At 49.1% G+C, this 20,488-nt stretch overlaps 1 protein-coding gene across 1 annotated transcript in view; it reads left to right on the forward strand.

Moving 5' to 3' along the window:
• Mmp24 (matrix metallopeptidase 24) overlaps positions 1-20,488 on the forward strand; it is a 44,471-nt gene that overhangs the window by 16,623 nt on the left and 7,360 nt on the right. Inside the window, 4 exon segments of the mRNA NM_031757.1 lie at positions 5,326-5,442; positions 7,787-8,091; positions 17,206-17,367; positions 20,117-20,331. Coding sequence (NP_113945.1) covers positions 5,326-5,442; positions 7,787-8,091; positions 17,206-17,367; positions 20,117-20,331 — 799 coding nt within the window.

The following is a 20,488-nucleotide window of genomic DNA, read 5'->3' on the forward strand; positions in this document are numbered from 1 at the left end:
TGAGGGTCTGTCTAGTCTCATCTGGTTCCAATAGGCTCTGTAAATCGCCCTCTGGGGCGCCGCCCTAGGATGCGTGTGCACTTGATACAGAGAACTGTGGAGCGATCGCAAGCTGGCGGTTCTTGTTCCACTTTTCCCATTTACCAAACACCTGCTGAGTGCCTGCACGCGCCAGGCCCTGTGCTTAGCCCTAGCCTCCTACTCAGCTGGTTTGTGAAAAACACAGTCATCTGGCCGCGCCATCCTAGGGCTCGAAAACATGACCCCGAGGAAGAGGCCGAGAAGGCAGCATAAATCCAGCCATGAGAATGGTTCTCATCTCTCAGGGATAGCGCACCCAGGGGAGAGTGAAGAGGGTCACAGCCAGCCTGGAAGGAGGGGCCAGAGAGATGGGGAGCGGGGGGAATCCCTAGGGGAAGTGACATCACAGCAGTGGAGGGGCGTGGTCAGCAGGGTTAGCGGCTGAGTAGTTGGACAGGTGGCTGAAAGGCATTACTGTGTTAAGGAGGTTGTCTTAAAAGCTCATGGGAATGGTAAAAACAAAGTCAGGGGCAATTAGGGGAGGAGACATGAGCCCAGACATGAGAAGCCTGAGAACAAACGGAAGAGGAAAAAATAGGTTAGCCAGAAAAGGAAGACATTTTTATGTGTTTATCATGAGAGAAAGCTGGGCCAGTAACCTGGCTCACTGGGTAAAGGTGCTCCTTAGGTCCCCAGAATCCATGTAATGGTGGGAAGAGAAAATCAACTCCAGAGTTTTTCCCTGATGTTTTACCACAGAGAGAGAGAGGGAGGGAGGGAGGGGGGGAGGGAGGGAGGAAGTGGTTCAATTCCCAGCACCCACATAGCTGCTCACAACCTTCTATGACCCCAATTCCACCAGGGTCCAATACCTCTGACTTCTGAGGTCTCCTGCACTTACTTGCTGGGCAAACATATACCTGTAAAAATAAAACAAATATTTAAAAATGTAAGTAAATAAAAATTTAAAAAGATGAGAGTAGTTGGTTATATTTTGGTTTGGTTTGGTTTGGTTTTGCTTTGTTTCAGACAGGATCTCTACATAGCCCAGGCTGTCCTGGAACTCACAATGTAGGCTAGACTGTCCTTGAACTCACAGAGATCCTCTTGCCTCTGCCCCCCAGGTACTGGGATTAAAGTATCCTGGCACCACTATGCCTGGGGGTTCTTTTTCCCTTCTTTTCTTTTCGTTTTTTTTTTTTTTTTTTTTTTTTTTTTAAGAAATATATGTGGGCTGCCTAGCAGTTAAAAGTGCTTGCCACACAACGTACTAACCTCAGTTCAACCCTCAGGTCCTACAGGGAAAGGAAGAAATCGGCTCCTAAAAATTGTTCTCAGATCTTGTGTGTGCACACACACAACAATAGAACATGCATATTATTATATAATAGACATAAATGAGTAAAAACTTAAAAACTAAAAGGAAAATATCCTTGAAAGTCATTTAAATCGCTTTCAGAAGAAACGTTCAGGCCAGGGAGGCATAGAAAGAGCAGAAGTGAATTTCCAAAGGAGAAGATAGGAGCTCCCGAGAGGGCGGAAGCAGATGGCAGGGCTGGTTGAGGACACAGGCGAGCTGGCAGAAGGCACACAATTGTGGCTGGAGAATCAGTTCACCCGGCAGACAAGTTACTTTGTCATCTCTGTCGGGCTCATTCTGTTTATCGGCAAAGGACAATGTTGGGTTTGGCTGTCAAACCCTTGAGTCCATTATTTCAGGCTGCTCTTAAAACTTGATCCATAATTCTATCCAAACATTTCCTGATCTTTCCTTCTCTGAGAGATATTGTGAAATTCTAAGACGGTGCTCATGAAGGCACCTCAGAGGCTGTGAACTGAACCCTTGGTCTTTGGCCTCATGGGCGAGCGGCTTCTAGATCCCAGCCTCCTCTTCCCTGGGCTGATGTTATTTTGAGGCATTTGTGCAGGCTTCATGGCAGTGCATCCTGGACCAGGAGCACTGGTGTCTCTGCTGTGGCACCACCTGGCCTTGGATTTCACTCTGTTCCAGAAAGCCCCAGGCCTGCTGGACAGGGTTCAAACCATGGCAGGGGGATGGGAAAGAGACAAAAGGAAAGGATCTAGGACCAGTGTTCTGGACACACAGAAAGGAAAAGGCTGTTCACATTTGGGTCAAGACTGGAGTGGGATGGGTAGAATTCAGAGGGTGCCACCTTAGCTCTGTGACCTTGGGTACTCAAAGTCTTTTATGGGCTCCATCTCCTACCACCAGGTTCTGCTATCATCCCACTCGGGTCCCACTCTGGCTTGCAGTAACAGAGACGGCTCCTGCTTCTCTCTCCAGCATGTGTTACTGAAAGTTTGATTCACAATTTCAAGTACTATTTCTGAGTGTTTGCCTTGGGAAATGTCACACACTCATCCTTCACTCGTTCCCCCAGCAGCAGAGCTCCTCTAACTCGACTTTAGCTAAGCAGAGAGAGAGAGAGAGAGAGAGAGAGAGAGAGAGAGAGAGAGAGAGAGAGAGAGCGCTCAGTCTTTTCTTTACTAAACTGCACTGATAGCCACCAAGTCAGGGAAGTCATGGCCCTGCCTCCCTGACTTCTGCTTTCCAAATGACCTGATATATCTGCCCAATCCTGACAACCCGAGTTCAATCCCCCAGAACCCATGTTAATGTAGAAGAGGACAGATTCCTTGCCGTACCCTCTGGTCTCCATGTGTGGCTTTGCATACAGCACCCCCAAACACATCACAAACATACAGTAATAAATACATACAATAGAAATCCTAAAAGCAATCCAGGTGTAGTTGTGGCTGCTCTCAATCCTAACACATAGGAGATGGAGGCAGAAGGATCGTGGGTTTGAAGCCAGTCTGAGCTACTTAGCAAGATCCCAACTCAAAGTATTCTAAGAGAGCATGCGTGTGTGGGAACTGCCGATGTTCAAACGGATGTTAGTGGATGCTGTCGTGGCACATCACAGCTGTGAGTGTGGGTCACTCTCTGTGCAAGCAAGGCATGTCAAGATGAGTCAGACCTGGTCTGCTCCCTTTAGTGGCTTTTCTTAGGAGGTTAAAACGGCCTGTCTTCTTTTCTGTATTGCCGATGGCGACTGCTTTTAACAGCTGTGAATGAGGTCAGATGTTTTCCCTTCCAACAATGCCAAGTTCAGTGGGTCGGTTGTTAGGCCAGTACAGAAACATAAAATGCAGGGTGGCCTGGCCCTAGTCAGTGACAGCTTTTAAGTCTCCTACCTGGGCTTTTCTTAAATCCCCATTGGTGTCCCAGGCTTCCCTGATGTGCCTTGACTTGGTAATAAACAAGTTCATCAAGATTTACTGAGTTCCGTGTACTGGACCAGCTTTGGGGCCCAAGGACAAACGTAAACATGATTTCTGTTCTCAAAAAGTCTGCTATTATTAGAGACAACAGATTAACATTTAAAGCCACAATATAAACTGGGCAGTGGTGGTACACACCTTTCCTTCCAACACTCCAGAGGCAGAGGCAGGCAGATCTCTGTGAGTTCAAGGCCAGTCTGGTCTACAGAATGAGTTCCAGGACAGCCAAAGCTATACAGAGAAACGTGTCTTGGAGGGGAATACACACACACACACACACACACACACACACACACACACGCACGCACGCACGCACGCACGCACGCACATACACCCCACAACGTAATGTAATAATTGCTTAATTGTAATAATTATAGAAAATTATATTCTGCATGCTATGTCTGCTCAGAGTTTACTTTTCTTTTGAGTCAGGGTCTTACTGTATAGACTAGGCTGGCCTAGAACTTTTGATCCTCCTGCCTCGGCCCGCCAAGTCCTGGCTTTACAGGTCTGTATCTAGATCTGTACCTAGATATTTAGCCAATTTTTTTTAAGATTTTATTTATTTTATTTATATGACAGGTCTGTACCTAGATCTGTACCTAGATATTTAGCCAATTTTTTTTAAGATTTTATTTATTTTATTTATATGAGTATACTATAGGTATCCTCACACACACCAGAAGAGGGCATCAGATTCATTACAGATGGTTGTGAGCCACCATGTGGTTGATGGGATTTGAACTCAGGACCTCTGGAAGAGCAGTCAGTGTTCTTAACCACTGAGCCATCTCTCCAGCCCCTAGCCAATTCTTAAATACCTGGAGTGAAAGCTACTGCCGTTCATGCTTGTCTGTTGTAGTGTTGAAGAGCTGTGGGTCATTCATTCAATCAGTCAGTTTGTTGTCGGTTAGGAAATCATTTCTGACAACCCACCTCCACCCCCCATCCCTCCCGTGCCGGCCCTGGGGATAGAGACAATTCTCCTATCCTCATGCCGCTCAAAATCAGGCAAAGCTAAAAAAAAAAAAAAAAAAAAAAAAAAAAAAAAAAAGCAGAGTAAACAAGAAAGCAGGGGGCTGGGGATTTAGCTCAGTGGTAGAGCGCTTACCCAGGAAGCGCAAGGCCCTGGGTTCGGTCCCCAGCTCCAAAAAAAAAAAAAAAAAAGAAACAAGAAAGCAGATGCTTACATTTCGGGGAGTGATAATTGTTATAAGGACACATCAGGCAAGATAAGCAGTGTTAGGGTCAGGCTACTGTGGACCTGTCCTTCAGGGACAAACCACATAAAGACAGAGTCAGAAGCAAAGCAGACAGCAAACACAAAGAGTGAGAATGGTTGGTTACCATATTCGGAGACTGCCACTGTGGCTGGCTGTCTTACCGAAGAGAGAAGGGTAACAAGCTGCTGGACACACGGGCAGGGGCTGGACCACATGAAACGTAGACTGAAGATGTATTTATTTATTCTATATAAGTACACTGTAGCTGTCTTCAGACACACCAGAAAAGAGCATCGGATCCCATTACAGATGGTTGAGAGCCACCAAGTAGATGCTGGCAATTGAACTCAGAACCTCTGGAAGAGCAGTCAGTGCTCTTAACCGCTGAGCCATCTCTCCAGACCAGGGGTTAGGATTTTATTGCAGTTATAATGCTGACAAGAAAACTGAGGTCCATGTTGGTTTGACCCCTTGCCTCTCTTGGCGGAACTAGAACTTGAAACTGCTGACTCCGGTCTCTTAAGTATTTCTTAAACTCAAGTGTTTTTCCTTGGGAGTGAATGAGTTCATCAGTCAGTCAGTCTATCAAATTCCTGCTGGAGGTACGCAGAGTCAGGGTCCCAGAGTCTAAGCTAAGAATGTGTACTGCCGTTCACTGTGGGGCTGGGGACTGGGCAGCGCCTCCCTAGAGTGCTTAGTAACCACAGTGTGTGTGTGTGTGTGTGTGTGTGTGTGTGTGTGTGTGTGTGTGTGTGTGTGCCTTCTCTCTGCTCAGGTGGATGAAGAAACCTCGATGTGGCGTTCCTGATCATCCCCATTTGAGCAGGAGGAGGAGAAATAAACGCTATGCCCTAACTGGACAGAAGTGGAGGCAGAAACATATCACCTACAGGTGCTGTGGCCCCCTCTCCTCCTCCTTGGTTTTGACCCCCCCCATGCTCACTCACTCTGTTTTTCCTGTCCAACCTTCTGAGGGTCACATGGTAGTTATGTTTCAGGAAGTGTGAGAATCAGGACGAAGGCCAGGCTTGTGGACATCAAGACAAGGGGCTGAGAGCCTGTGACCTTGTCTTCTCTGTGACCTCCACAGGTGACTCCACCCTCAGGTGTCCTGGTTGACCTGGTCCTTTGGGACTTATTAGTTGTGCTCTGTCTGGCCACCTATTACACTTCTTAGTTACTGAACCTGGGTATGAATTGTTCAATTGGATTCTGTTCTGTAGAGACTGTGTTAGACTTGCTCTGTTAGGGCTTGCAAACTGCTCGGCCTCTGCTGGATTCCTAATTTCAGTCTGACACACCTCACCGAAGATGCTCAATGCAGAGTCTCAGCTCGCTCTTCCTTCCTCCCTCCCTTCCTTCCTTCCTCCCTCCCTTCCTTCCTCCCTTCCTCCCTTCCTTCCTTCCTCCCTTCCTTCCTCCCTTCCTCCCTTCCTTCCTCCCTTCCTCCCTTCCTCCCTTCCTTCCTCCCTTCCTCCCTTCCTTCCTCCCTTCCTCCCTTCCTTCCTCCCTTCCTGCCTTCCTCCCTTCCTTCCTTCCTTCCTCCCTTCCTCCCTTCCTTCCTCCCTTCCTCCCTCCCTCCCTTCCTTCCTTCCTCCCTCCCTTCCTCCCTTCCTTCCTTCCTCCCTCCCTTCCTTCCTTCCTTCCTCCCTTCCTCCCTTCCTTCCTTCCTCCCTTCCTTCCTTCCTCCCTTCCTTCCTTCCTCCCTTCCTTCCTTCCTCCCTTCCTCCCTTCCTCCCTTCCTTCCTCCCTTCCTTCCTCCCTTCCTTCCTCCCTTCCTCCCTTCCTTCCTCCCTCCCTTCCTCCCTCCCTTCCTCCCTTCCTTTCTTTCTAAAGATTTATTATGTATACAACATCCCTCCTGCATGCAGACCTGCAGCCCAGAAGAGGGCACCAGATCCCATTACAGATGGTTGCGAGCCACCATGTGGTTGCTGGGAATTGAACTCAGGACCTCTGGAAGAGCAGTCGGGTGCTCTTAACCGCTGAGCCATCTCTCCAGCCCTCAGCTGTTTCTCAAGGAGAGTAAGGAATAAAGACACGAGTCACAACACTGTCATTCCTTGCCTAAAAAGGCCAGTTCAGAGCAGGTTCTATCTCCAAGACACCAAGACAAAAATAATGAAACCCAACACAGCAGGGCCAGACACCAGTGTTCACAGAGGGCTTGGGCAAGGACCAAGCTAGGGGAGGCTTCAATAAGCTCTGCTTGGCACCTCTCACAACTGATTCCAACTCAGACTCCCTGGGTTCAGTAAAAGGACCTAAGACAGAAATGATTGGGTTAAAGCAAAACTTTCTTATGGACAAGATGTCAAGATCAGAACAGGATTTCTTTCTTTTCTTTTTTCTTTTTTTTTTCCAAATAGAGAAGGAACTGTAAGAAGAATCTAGGTTAGAAGACCCTTGGGTCTCCTAAAGACAAGTTTCTAACCCAATTCTAACCTTCCCTTCTATTACCCAACCTCTCTAAGCCTCTCCTTCCTTCCCATCCATCCCGTAAGATGATCCATGCCCCAGGCAATCACAGGACAGAGCACGCATTAAGTAGCAATGTTCCATGGTAGAGAACCATGTACCATACATAGTTACCTTAAAGAGATAGGCCAGGCACTGGATTAAGCCATGTGCTGCCCTACTCCAGTTGCTGATGGACCAGCAATGGTTAGCTCCTAACCACGTAAAGTCTCTGTACTATTGTAGTATGTCTGTGACTTTTACAAATGTATATCTTTGGGGTTGGGGATTTAGCTCAGTGGTAGAGCGCTTGCCTAGGAAGCGCAAGGCCCTGGGTTCGGTCCCCAGCTCTGAAAAAAAAGAACCAAAAAAAAAAAAAAAAGAACCAAAAAAAAAAAACCCAAAAAACAAAAACAAACAAACAAACAAACAAACAAAAAAACCAAATGTATATCTTTTATGTACCGGAAGAGGAAGAGTTAAATTTAGAGAATTTGATCTACCAAGTTTTTTTTTTTACTCCACATGGGATGGAATCACTTATGCAACACAAGCCTTGTCAGGAATAAAAAGCCCAATGAAAACAAAGCTATTCTGACTGAGGGGCCCAGTGTACGTCCTAGTCAGCGTATCCTTCAGCCCTCCGAAGCATCTCAGTAGATGGAATCCTAGGGCTCAAAATGTGAGTCCTACTGGGCCATACTTCCCTGACGTCCCTTTTAGCCCCACTGATCTCCGATTCTGTATTTCCTTCTAATGACCCTTCTCTCTCTCACCAGCATTCACAATTATACCCCAAAGGTGGGTGAGCTGGACACACGGAAGGCTATTCGTCAGGCTTTCGATGTGTGGCAGAAAGTGACCCCGTTGACCTTTGAAGAGGTGCCATACCATGAGATCAAAAGTGACCGGAAGGAGGCAGACATCATGATCTTCTTTGCTTCTGGTTTCCATGGTGACAGCTCTCCTTTTGATGGGGAAGGGGGCTTCCTAGCCCATGCCTACTTTCCTGGCCCAGGAATCGGAGGAGACACTCACTTTGATTCAGATGAGCCCTGGACACTAGGAAATGCCAACCATGATGGTAAGGACTTGGTGGGGGGGAGGTTGCGGTGGGGGGCTGTTCAGCTGTCAGGGAAAGATGCAGAAAGGATGCATTGGGAGAACACCATTGATGAAAAACCTGCTTTCCTGAGCTTCTCCTCTTAGGACCCAAGAAAGCAAGAACTGTGTGGCCTCTGATAATATTCAACACTTGATCCATCAAGACCAGAGCCACAGAGAGTAGCCAGACTAGGAGTTGTTCTAGTTGGTCTGAAGTAGGATCACCATGAACATGAAGATGGTGTGTCCGAGGCGGTAAAAACCGGTTAGAAGACATCAAAGTGGATGAGATCTGAAAGGCATGAGTTCCAGCCCCAAAGTTACTCTAAGCTGTGGCGTAACTATTCCAGGATCCTCAGCTTGCCCTGCACCGTTGCAGTGGTGTGGATACTCACAAAATAGCAGTCAGTGTGGGGCAGCAACAGCTCTTGTCATTAAAGAGTTCGTCCATATGAACTCACAAGATGCTTGCTTAGACATGGGAAAGGACACAGTGTTATGCCCATTTAAACTTTTTACTACATTCATTTGTGTGCACCTGTGTGTGTGTGTGTGTGTGTGTACGTGCACGTGTGTGTGTATTGTGTGTATGTGTCGGTGTGCACATGCCACAGGAGGTCAGAAGACAACTTGGGAAGATCGGCTTTCTCCTTCCATTGTGTAGGTCTCAGGCATTAGACTCAGGTGGCCATGCCTGAGGGGAGGAGCACTTTTACCGAGAGCCGTCTCACTGCCCCAGTAATCTGTTCACTACATTTATCTACCTAGTTTTTATTTGTGGAGTAAGTGTGCACCATAGAGAGTTCAGAGGACAACTTGTGGGAGTTCCTTGTCTCCCCCCACCATGTGTGTTCTAGGGCTTGAACTCACGTCATCAGGCTTGGTAGCAAGTGTCTTTATCCACTGAGCCATTGTGCCAACGCAGGTCCATTTTTAAGATGAAGAGCTCAGGGCTCAATGGCATAACTGGTAGGTGGCAGTGCTGGAGCCCAAACCTGAGTTCAACAGCACCTTAACGATGTAGCTCAACTGGTAGAGTCTTTGCCTAGTGCCCAGAAAGCCTCGGGTTCAATTCCCAGCATGAGCAAGGAGTTGTGCTACACACCTGGAACCCCAGCATTCAGGAAGTTAATCCCAGCATACAGGAAGTTAACCCCAGCACACAGGAAGTTAATCCCAGGATACAGGAAATGGAGACAAAGGGACAGATTAAGCCATCTCTAAGGTCTCTTCCAATGCTGCTGTGACATGGTACAAAGTCCCACAAAGAGCAAAGGATACCTAAGCATTTAATTAAGGGGGACAGGAAGAGTCTAGTGTCTACATAAGTAATCCTGTCATAAGGTAGACTCTGTTGCAGTAGGGGTGCCAAGAAAATGCAACAAGAATCAAGAGGAAGGAAGGACAGGGGATTCAGCCTTTAGATTTTTTTTTCTTTTCTTTTTTTTCGGAGCTGGGGACCAAACCCAGGGCCTTGTGCTTGCTAGGCAAGCGCTCTACCACTGAGCTAAATCCCCAACCCCAGCCTTTAGATTTTAACAGATGTAATCCATGGTAGGTTAAGGTTCTAAGGTCCATACCAAGTGCCTTCCACACATCATGCCATAAGTAGTTATTATTACCCCCATTTTACAGACAGGCAAACTAAGGCACACAGAAACATTATTCTGTTTAAGGTCTTATAGTGAGTAGTTAAAGGAGGTTTGGAATTTGGGTATTATAATCCTAGAGTCATGCCTTCCGCCACTATACTGAGCTTCCATGGATCTCAAACAGAGGCCAGAAGAACCACCTAGAAATTTAAGAATGCAGAGTCCAGTCTTGAGAAACATCTCTGCCCTTGAAGTTTCCCTACTCAGCCTAATCATGTGAACTACCAAGGACCTTTTAGAAACATGAAATCCTGTCCCTGGAGCTCTTGATCCTTAATCTGGACCAAGTTTGGGAAACAGAAAATATCTCTTTTCCTGTCTTGGTGCAGCTTAAGGGTCCTGGCCGGCTTCTCGCAGTCCTTTCCCTCAGACGCTGTGTCTGGAGTAGGTAGGAGGGATCTTCCTCTGAGGATACAGCAGACCACTGTGTGAGTTGGGGATTTGTTCCTCCTCCGCCTCTGCCCAAAACTGGCCCAGGAGATGGATTAGCCAAGGTGCAGCCCAGGAGCCATGAGAGGGTTCAATTTCCTTGTACTCTTCCACCTAATCTTTGTTGTTTCCTGTGAAGCTCTATCGCCCGCTCAGCATCATTTCTCCTCTGTCCTGGACACTTTCCTGGCCCTGTACCTAGTCTTTATCTTGTTCTTATTGTTGGAGTGATGTCAGCAAATGACTGTGGCGGCTGATAAGGCCTCAGGAAACAAACCTTATCATTCTCAGGCCTTGTCATGCGCCAGGCACCGTTAGCTGAAAAGGTTTTAGTTTTAGCTGTGGTAAATACAACTGAATTTTCAAAGGGTTATTTTCCTCGGAGGTTCTGGGAAGCCATGCCTCTGCCTCCTCTTCTGCCCAGCCCCGGGGTCTCCGCTCGTGCCCACCCTTGCTGTGAAGAGTTTACTGCTCTCAGTCTCCACTTCCGAGATGGGCGTGTGTGGCGAGTGGGAAGGACCTCCAACCTGAGGATGGACACCACAACTGCATCCCATGTTGGGTGACCAACCTCCAGTTCTGGTAGAAATCCCAAGAGAGCTTAGGACTTTGCTCTGTAAGGACAGGGACAGACAAGTTAACACCTAGAAGCACAGCCATAGTCCCCTGGCTGCTGTCGGCGAACTGGTAAACACTGCCCTAGACGGTGTCATCACGAGGAGGGGGTCCGTGATTTATGGAGCACCTGGATAATATGACATTTGATTTCCGCACAGACTCAGAGCAGGAGGGAGCAGGCTCTCCCAGGAACTGGCTCTCTTCCGTTATGGAACAGTTTCACACTCTCTAAAGGAGGGAAGCTTTCTAAAGAAGAAAGATCTGTAGATAAGCATCCTCTGCTTCAGTGACCGACACGGTTACACTTACGCTACCTGACCCTTCCACTTTTATTTTGGGACTGAGGGATTTGGTGGGGGTGGGGTGGGGGTGGTTTTTTTTTTTAATTTTATCTTTATTTTATGTGTATGAATGTTCTGCCTATATGTAAGTGCCTAACAAGCAGTGTCCTTGGAGGCCAGAAGGGGGCGTCAGATCTTCTGGAACTGGAATTACAGTTGGTTGTGAGCTGCCATGTGGGTGTTGGGAAATGAACCCAGGTCCTCTGCAAGAGGAACAAGTGCTCTTAACTGCCGAGCCTTCTCTATCTACAGCTAATGCGTTTTACAGAAAGACTCAGCTATGATATCATTGTATGTATGACTTCTTGGATGTGTAACACTAACAAAGGCCTAATTTTATATAACCACAAAATCATTATTAAACTCAGTGAAGTTAAAACGATTTCAACTCCTCAGGTGCTCCCTGTGCAAGGAACACCTGGAGCACAGGTAAAGTCCTGGCCTTGTAAGCACAGAGACCTGAGTTTGATTCCCAGAATCCATGTGAAAAAGCTAAGTGCAGAGCCATGGGCTTGTACTCCCATCACTGGAGAGTTGGAGACAGGGGAATACCTGGGACTTGCTGGCTAAGCAGCCTAGCCTAGTCAGGCTCCAGACCCAGAGAGAGAACCTGTCTCAAAACACAAGATGCATCAGTGCCCAAGGTTGACTCCTAACCACCGTATACCCACACGCGCAGGAAGGCACATGGACAGACGCACAGACACATAATATAATACCCTCTGGCAGGCACCCTCGTTATGTCAGATGGCTTTTATAGTTGTTGGCTTAAATCGGGATCCAAACAAGATCCACATCACCATTTAAAATACACCCTATGCCCACATTTCCCTGTCGTGCATGGAAGAAACTGTCCTGAGTGTGGTCATTTACTTGATGAGGCTCAGGTTTGCCTTTAACCTGTCCCTCTCCTCATGACTCCTAAGTAGAGCAGGCCGGCTGGACTTAGCTGCACTTTTGGGGTTGGGGCTTTCCTTGGTGGTATTGGAATGTTTTGTTCACTTCATCAGGAAACACCGGGGGTTCAAGCTGTCCTGTTTAGAAACAAGGGAGGGAAGATCTAGTCTATATCTGAACCGAAACTTCCAGAATCACAGTCCTCCCTGCCCTGGCATTTAAAAGCCGTTCTATACTCACATCTATAATTCTAGCACTCAAGAAGCCAAGGCAGGAAGACTGTCACAATTCTAAGAGCAGCATGGGTAACATAGTAAGTTCCAGGCCACCCCGGAATACAGAGACCCTGTTTGGGGGGATGGGGGGAGGGAAGGCGAGACAGGGAAGATGGCTCAGTGGGTAATGTGCTTACTGCGCAAGCGTGAGGACCTGAGACTGGGTCCTTAACACCCACATAAGAGCCAGCTGGGGTAAGGCTCTTCTGTAACCCCAAGCTGGAGACAGAAATGGGCAGGTACTGTGGGCTCCCTGGCCAGCCAGACTAGCCAAAGCAGCAAGCACCAGGTTTACTGAGAGACCCATTTCAAAATAAGTGATGGGAAGGTGGAGAGAAAGAGAGAATTCTCAACATCATTCTCTACTCTTCACATCCATCCCCCAGAGGTAAGCATGCCTGTGCCCATGCATACAAAACACACACACACACACACACACACACACACACACACACACACACACACACACATACACACACACCACACACACACACACGCACAATGCACATGCACACACACACACCACACACACACACAAACAACTCACACACATACCACTCACACACACACCACTCACACACACACACCACTCACTCACACACACACACATGCACATGCGCACATGCACATGCACACACACATACGCACACCACTCACACACACATACACACACACCACTCACATACCACTCACACACACACATACACACATACACACACACATACACATACACACACACCACTCACACACACATACACATACACACACACCACTCACACATACCACTCACACACACACATACACACACACATACACACATACACACACACATACACATACACACATACACACACACACACACACACACACACACACACACACACGCAGCTCCCCAGAGTACCGCTCAATTGTGCATGTGGTTCTCATCCCCCACCCCACTGAAGTACACAAAGGGGCAAGCTAGCCCAGCACACCTTAAAGCCACTTTTATTAAACTTCCTCTGTCCCCATTTCTTTCAAATGAGTCAAGCAGTGAAGTCAGCAGACGCTTTCTCAGCTCTGCTGGGAGGGGACCAGCCCTCAGGATTCCATCCTAGAGGAAGGTGACAAGCCAGGAAGAGCCTTCATGACCACACCCTGCGTCATAGGACAGAACCTTTCCACAGTTAGGTCACTAACTCGCGCCCCACCGGGGAGGTCAGGATTATAATCTCCGGTTTACAGGTGACGGAAGTGAAACTCTGCTGGCTGTGGAGAAAGTCACAGTTGGAAGGCATCAGAGCCAGATGTGGAAGCAAGATGCCACATCTTTAACAATCCCCACAGGGGTCTGTGACAGGTGGTCCATGGCAGTGTCTAGAAGATAACTGCAGTTTTGGTACTGTCCCCTTCTGGGTGCTGACATCTTACCATGTCAGACTCCAGCAGCGTTGAGCCATTTTCTGAGGCTACTGCCCCAAGAATCTCAGTCTTGGGGCACTGTCTTAGGGTCTTATTGCTGTGAACAGACACCGGGACCAATGTAAATTTTATAAAGGACAACATTTAATTGGGGCTGGCTTACAGGTTCAGAGGTTCAGCCCGCTATCATCAAGGCAGGAGCATGGCAGCATCGAAGCATCCAGGCAGGCATGGTGCAGGAGGAGCTTCTATCCACATCTTACCGGAAGGAAACCAGGAACAGACTGAGCACCCTCAGGCAGCTAGGAGGAGGGTCTCCAAGCCCACCCCCCACAGTGACACACTTCCTCCAACAAGGCCACATCTTCTAATAGTGCCACTCCCTGGCCAAGCATATGTAAACCATCACAGGGCAGAGTATGTACCTGTGGCTGTAATTAATGAAGATTGGGATGTGGCTGGTACCTAAGGTGCCTGAAATTAAAATGCTGTCAGAGTGGAGAAGGCAGCACTCCCTGGCAGCTGGGAGAGTCAGGCTGGTCTTCAGGTAGATGGCCTGGGGTGAATATTAAAGGAAGGAGGCCCTTCTAGGTAGAGGGGATAGTGCTGGGAGACTGTGGGCATGGAGGGAATGCCTTGGGGTGGGCAATATTGGAGTCAGGAAGATGGGAGTCCCCAGTGGCTGGAGTCCATCCTGAAAAGGCAAGGTCCACTGGAGTAGCCCAGCAGATTGTCATGCTACATGGCACAGAGACCTTCAGAACACACACAGCTGGGGACACTGGTCCTCTCAATTCAGCAGTGTGTAATGACCCACCAGTGCCAGGACCCAAGGTGGGCCCTTTTTACACCGACTCATTCATCCGCGTACCTGCTCGTAAGAGGAAGGCAACCATTATTCTCTTCTCTGAGGAGAAAGAGATCTTAAAATGCCACACTGCTAGAACACGGCAAAGCGGCCAAAACTGTATTCTGATCACTCTGCTTCCTGCCTCCCACCCTTTGGGGAGTGAAGACCCCAAGAGCCTCCTCTCCATAAGGCACTAGGCTCTTCTTCATGGCTGACCCCCCATCCCTCTGTGTCCCCTCACAAGCTCAGTGTGACTGCACTCTCCTCCCCTCCCCTCTCCTCACCGGACTCTTCTGGTTCTGTGGGGTGGGACGCTAGCTTCCTAGCTCTTCTCTACCTTTTCGTCCTGGGAAGAAACCCACAGGACTTTTTGCTTCAAGAGATTCCACTGGTCACAGAGCTAGGCATGAGCCCAGGACAATAGTGGAGAGTACCCAGGGCTCCCTGGCTCCCTGCTGAGGTCCCCGTGGATATTCCCAAGGAGAGACCTGGTCAGGAGAAAGGCCCTGAACAGCTTGTCCAGGTGGATCAGCAAGCCAGGAGCAGAGCCAGGACAGGCAGGCCACAGGAGATTGATCTGCCTTCTGCCGGCTCTGACAGGCACGTTTGTTTGGAGTGGAGCTAAAAGATGAGCTCACTGCTTCCCTACCGCTGAAGGGACCTGGACCTGGACAAGGAGCTGGGGGCAATCTGGCTTTCTCCTGTCAGCCTGCCCTCCTCAGCAGAAGGCCAGCCCAGGCTTTTGGCCAGCCTTGGAGTGATCTTGCCCATCCCCCATCTCCTCTCCCTTGCTCAAAAGGTGCTTGATGATGACGAAGAGGGTGGGTGTTGGTGTCAGGAGAGAGTCAGTCTGGGTCTGGCCTGTGGAGTTCTCTTTTCCCAAGACTTTACTCAGAAATGCCAGAGAACTCCCACCCTCGTCCTACTCTCCAGAGGCCTTGATTAAGTAGGGCAACACTGCCAGGGCACCGGAGCAGAGTAGGCAGGAACGTTCCGGACTCCTGGTAGATGTCGAGGTGACAGAAAGGGATCGAGGAATGCGTAAGACTGGGAGATAAGAGAAAGGTTTCGGGGCTGAGCAAATGCTAGAGATTGAACAGGAGGGGCCAGAACCGTGGACACAGTGTCCTGCCCAACTCCTTGGCCACAGCGTTCTTTCCCAATACTATGGTTACTTAGCCTCTACCAATTCAAGCCTTGCCCTGCCCAAGGCTTACAGGAGAAACTGTGGTGGCTAACTTTAAGAGAACCTGGTTGCTGAAACCCTGCGGACCTTTCTGGCTAACGGGCTTGCTCTGGTCCAGCTTACGTCTCTTGTGTCTGTAGCAGTAGAGCCATTCCCAGCTATACCGTGCACCTCCCACCTGATGGGTATTTAGTCCTCACGTAACCAAGGAGGCAGGTCCAGTGTCCCCTTTCTACAAATGAGCATATCGAGGTTTGGGTGCTGGCCCGACTCCACAAAGCCTCAAGGTGTGGCACTGGAAATGAGGTGGGGCTGTCCCCTCCTGCTCACTGGGACAGAGCGCTGCCCCTCGGTTTCTTTTCCAGCATCCTGTGATAGATTTCAGTACCAGGATTGCATTCCCACATATTTGTGACTCCTCACCTCCATTTTGGCCAGTAGTCCCAGGACTAGGGTCCCGCTACCCGCCCAGCCACCCCTATTTATATCAGGCCTCCTGCAGATGACAACTAACCAGCCACCCCAAGGACTTTTTCTTCTCGTCCTACCATAGTTTCCTTGTGTCTGCCTACCAGCACCCCAGCGTCTGCACCCCATCTCCTGAACTGATCCTACTGATCTACCTGCCTCAAGTCTCCTTTGCCTCTAACCCCCTCTCCGATGGCAAACAGGGTGACTTCATTGTGTCCCACCTCCTTTCCTGATATCCCTGACCCCCACACACCCACGGCCAGGAAACGGATCCAAATGCCTTTGTGGGGCATCACAGAGCCCTGCTTGCCAGCCTGGCTGACCTCATCTCTCCCTGGCCCTCCTCTAGCGCTTTGTTCTCAAGCCAAATGGAATGAACTGCTTATCCCCGGACCTGTGTTAGAGCAGTCCCTCGCCAGGAATGCCACTCCACCCTCTTCCTCCCTAACCCTGAATCCGTTCTTCAGACTCATGTCTTAGCTACCGTTCAAGACTCAAGATTCACCCTGATGTGTCTCTCCTGAGCATCTCCCTCTGATACGATTCGGACTTAGTAGTACAGACATGTAATCCCAGAGGCCTCAAAAGAAAAAGTTAAAGAGGTCTGGGGAGATGGCTCAATGCAAGGCCCCAAGATTCTATCCTTAGTACCTTAAAATAAGTTCTCAATCTCTCTACATCTGTTAAAGCACCCAAGTGCCTGATACTACATAGTCATTCTGCATGTACCCCTCTCTCTGTATAAGAGGGGTGTGTGTGTGTGTGTGTGTGTGTGTGTGTGTGTGTGTGTGCGCGCGCGCGCGCGCACGTGTATGTATATGTAGGCAAAGGCTGTGTTTGATTTCTCTATATCCCCAACGTCCAGCTGAAGGGCAGGGGCAGGGGATGTGCTAAGTGTTTGATATGCTAAGTAATGGCCTGACTGACTGATACGGAGTGGGTGCCCTGGGCACCTCTTATGTCCCTTTCTGCAGGCAATGACCTCTTCCTGGTGGCCGTGCATGAACTGGGCCATGCCCTGGGGCTGGAACACTCTAATGACCCCAGTGCTATCATGGCACCCTTCTATCAATACATGGAGACGCACAACTTCAAGCTGCCCCAGGATGATCTCCAGGGCATCCAGAAGATTTACGGTGTGTGTAGTAGGGGAGGGGAGGGGTCACGATAGTGAAAGTGGACTGAGGCAGGTTGGAGCTTACTTAGCTGCCGTGTCTCTGTGCTGACTTTTATGAGGTCCCCTGGCATACTGGGAAACCTAGGGGACAAGGCTGTAACTGGGAAGGGCAAAGTGAGGTAAGGCTCACTCATTCCCTCTTTTCTCTTCTTGCCCACCTATCACCCTGTCACCTCCTGTTCTCCATGACTGCCCTCTAACAGATGGGGACCAGGTATGCTCTAACTTAGGAGAGTCACACATCTGCCCCAGTAATGGTGTCATAACCAGATCTGTGATCTTAGGGCAAATGAGAAGCTAGCTTGCTGTCTTAATGAGATCTGAAAATCCTACCACACTGCCAAGGACCAGTCCGGCTGGCACGGAGGTTCTAGTCAGGTTGGTTGAAATGGGAAGACCAGCTCATTTGAGCAAATGCTGGGGAGCATGAACAGAGGAGTAGGGCTCCCTCTGGAGGAGGCACAGCAGCCAGAGCGTCACAGCAGGAGAAGCAGCAGGAGGCAGGGTGGACAGTCAGTACTAGAAGTTATTTCAAAGGCGGAATGGACAGGATTTGATGACAGATCCAATGAGGGAACGAGGGGGAAAAGGAACAGGTCAAGAGAGCCGAGAGTTCTGAGTTTGCTATGGGTGTAGCTCAGTTGGTAAAGTGCCCCCCTAGCCTACATGAAGCCCTACAATCGACCCCCAGAACCACGTGAACCAGATGTGGTAGCACACGCCTGTAATCCCAGCCTTCTAGACAATCAGAAGTTCAAATTCATCTCTGTGCTACACAATGCCAGCCACTGACACAAGACCCTGTCTTTAAAAAGAAGTTGGGGGGGGGGGTTGGGGATTTAGCTCAGTGGTAGAGCACTTGCCTAGCAAGCGTAAGGCCCTGGGTTCAGTCCCCAGCTCCGGGAAAAAAAAAAAAAAAGAAGTGGGGGTCGAGGTACTCTGGTCTTCTTCTTTTTTTTAATGAAATCTTTTATATCTGTTAAGTATTGGCAACTACTTTTAAAGATTTATTTATTGTATGTATAGGAGTACACTGTAGCTACTGTCTTCAGACACATCAGACGAGGGCATTACAGATGGTTGTGAGCCACCATGTGGTTGCTGGGAATTGAACTCAGGGCCTCTGGAAGAGCAGTCAGTGCTCTTAACCACTGAGCCATCTCTCCAGTCCTCTGGTCTTCATAATTGTAGGGTAATAAGATTTCTCAGTCTGTAGTCCACAGACCAAGTGGCTATCCCCTTGGGGACTTTAGTGTATAATACATAGTTACTAGTTACAAGTAACTATTAAAATTTAAATGTTAGCCAGGTGGTGGTGGTGGAAGTGCAGGCCTTTAGTCCCAGCATTTGGGAGGCAGAGGCAGGAGAGTCTCTGAGCTTGAGGCCAGCCTGGTCTACAGAGTGAGTTTCAGGATAGCCAGAACTACACAGAGAAAATATGTTTTGAAGAGAAAGAAGAAAGGAAGGAAGGAAGGGAGGGAGGAAGGAAGGAAGGAAGGAAGGAAGGAAGGAAGGAAGGAAGGAAGGAAGAGAGAAAGAATAAGAAAGAAGGAAGGAAGGAAGGAAATTTAAATTCACAATATTCACACTGAAGTTTCAGCTCCTTGGCCACTAAGAACTGAGTCACTCACTTTGAGGACTCAATAGCCACACTGTGCGTGTGGCCAGAGGCAACTTTATTGACAGTACAGATACAGAGCATTTCTATCACCACAGAATGTCAGAGGCAGCTCTTAGGGTCTCTAAAGCCAGGAACCCAGATGAGCCCCTTTGAGCAGTGACTCTCAGCTGGGTTGCCCTTATGAATCAGCTCACGGGTCTTATAAGAAAAACACCGACACCACGCCCTCACCCCAAAGATCTGAGTTATTCCATCTCGGGAGCTTCCCAAAGATCTAGAGGTGTATCTAGGTGATCCCCAGGAGCTGCCCAAGTTGAGAGGCATTACAGAGGGAAGGAGGAAGAGACCCCAAGTGTACCCATTCTTTGGAGTAGGGTGGATACCCTAACAATGGAGGTTAGTAGAGAAGCCCCAGGACAGACAATCCAAGAATGCGGGGCCGTGGAAAAGGAGGAACAGGGTTCGGGGTAGATGTTTCCAGAATCTCACAAGCCACTGTGTGGGCCTCAGTCCGGTGACATGGGCTTCACCTGAGACCTTGAAGATTTGCTGCCTGACCCCACCCCAAGTCCTCTGAATCACAGCCTCCATTACCAAGAATTCTGAGATGAGTCATTGCGTCAACAGAGTTTGAGTTGATAACCATTGGATTCCGAAATACAGAGGTCATTGGTGATCTTGGCAAGTGGTTTGGGTTGAAAATGGAGCTGAAGCTCTTTTGAAGAGTGGAGGTGGTTAGAAATTAGAGTCTAGCTTGTGTGGAAGGGGGCATCAAAGGAGGGTGTGGGACCCTGGCCTGAAGGCAGGACACTGGCCAGAAGATTTCTCCTTAAAAAGGAAAGATACCAGACTTGGGGGTGGAAAGTGAAGATCCCCATCCAGTAGCTGTTACCGTCTATGTTCTTAGAGACTGGGACGTTAATTACGTCAGGGAGAAGGTACAGGAAGTCAGAGGGACAGACTTGACCTGGAACTGCCCATGTAGTGTTGGGGCAATGGCAGATAACTGCCCATGTAGTGTTGGGGCAATGGCAGATGACAGAAGGGAAAAGCTGGGCCCTCCCTAAGATCCAGCCCCTCTCTCCAGGACCCCCAGCTGAGCCTCTGGAGCCCACAAGACCCCTTCCTACACTCCCGGTCCGCAGGATCCATTCACCGTCTGAGAGAAAACATGAGCGGCAGCCCAGGCCTCCTCGGCCACCTCTGGGGGACCGGCCATCCACTCCAGGTGCCAAGCCCAACATCTGCGATGGCAACTTCAACACAGTGGCCCTCTTCCGAGGGGAGATGTTTGTGTTTAAGGTACGGATAGTGGATCAGGACTACCCGGAGTGCCCCACCCCCACACCAGCCATGGAGCTGGGCAGGCTCCAGCTCTATGTAATTAGGCTACTGTGAGGCCTGGGTAGGAACTGGGCTAGTGGTCAGGACTGTGTCTCTTTCTGGTGCCTGATAGGTT

Source organism: Rattus norvegicus, chromosome 3 (genome assembly GCF_036323735.1).
Source record: "Rattus norvegicus strain BN/NHsdMcwi chromosome 3, GRCr8, whole genome shotgun sequence".
NCBI lineage: Eukaryota > Metazoa > Chordata > Mammalia > Rodentia > Muridae > Rattus > Rattus norvegicus.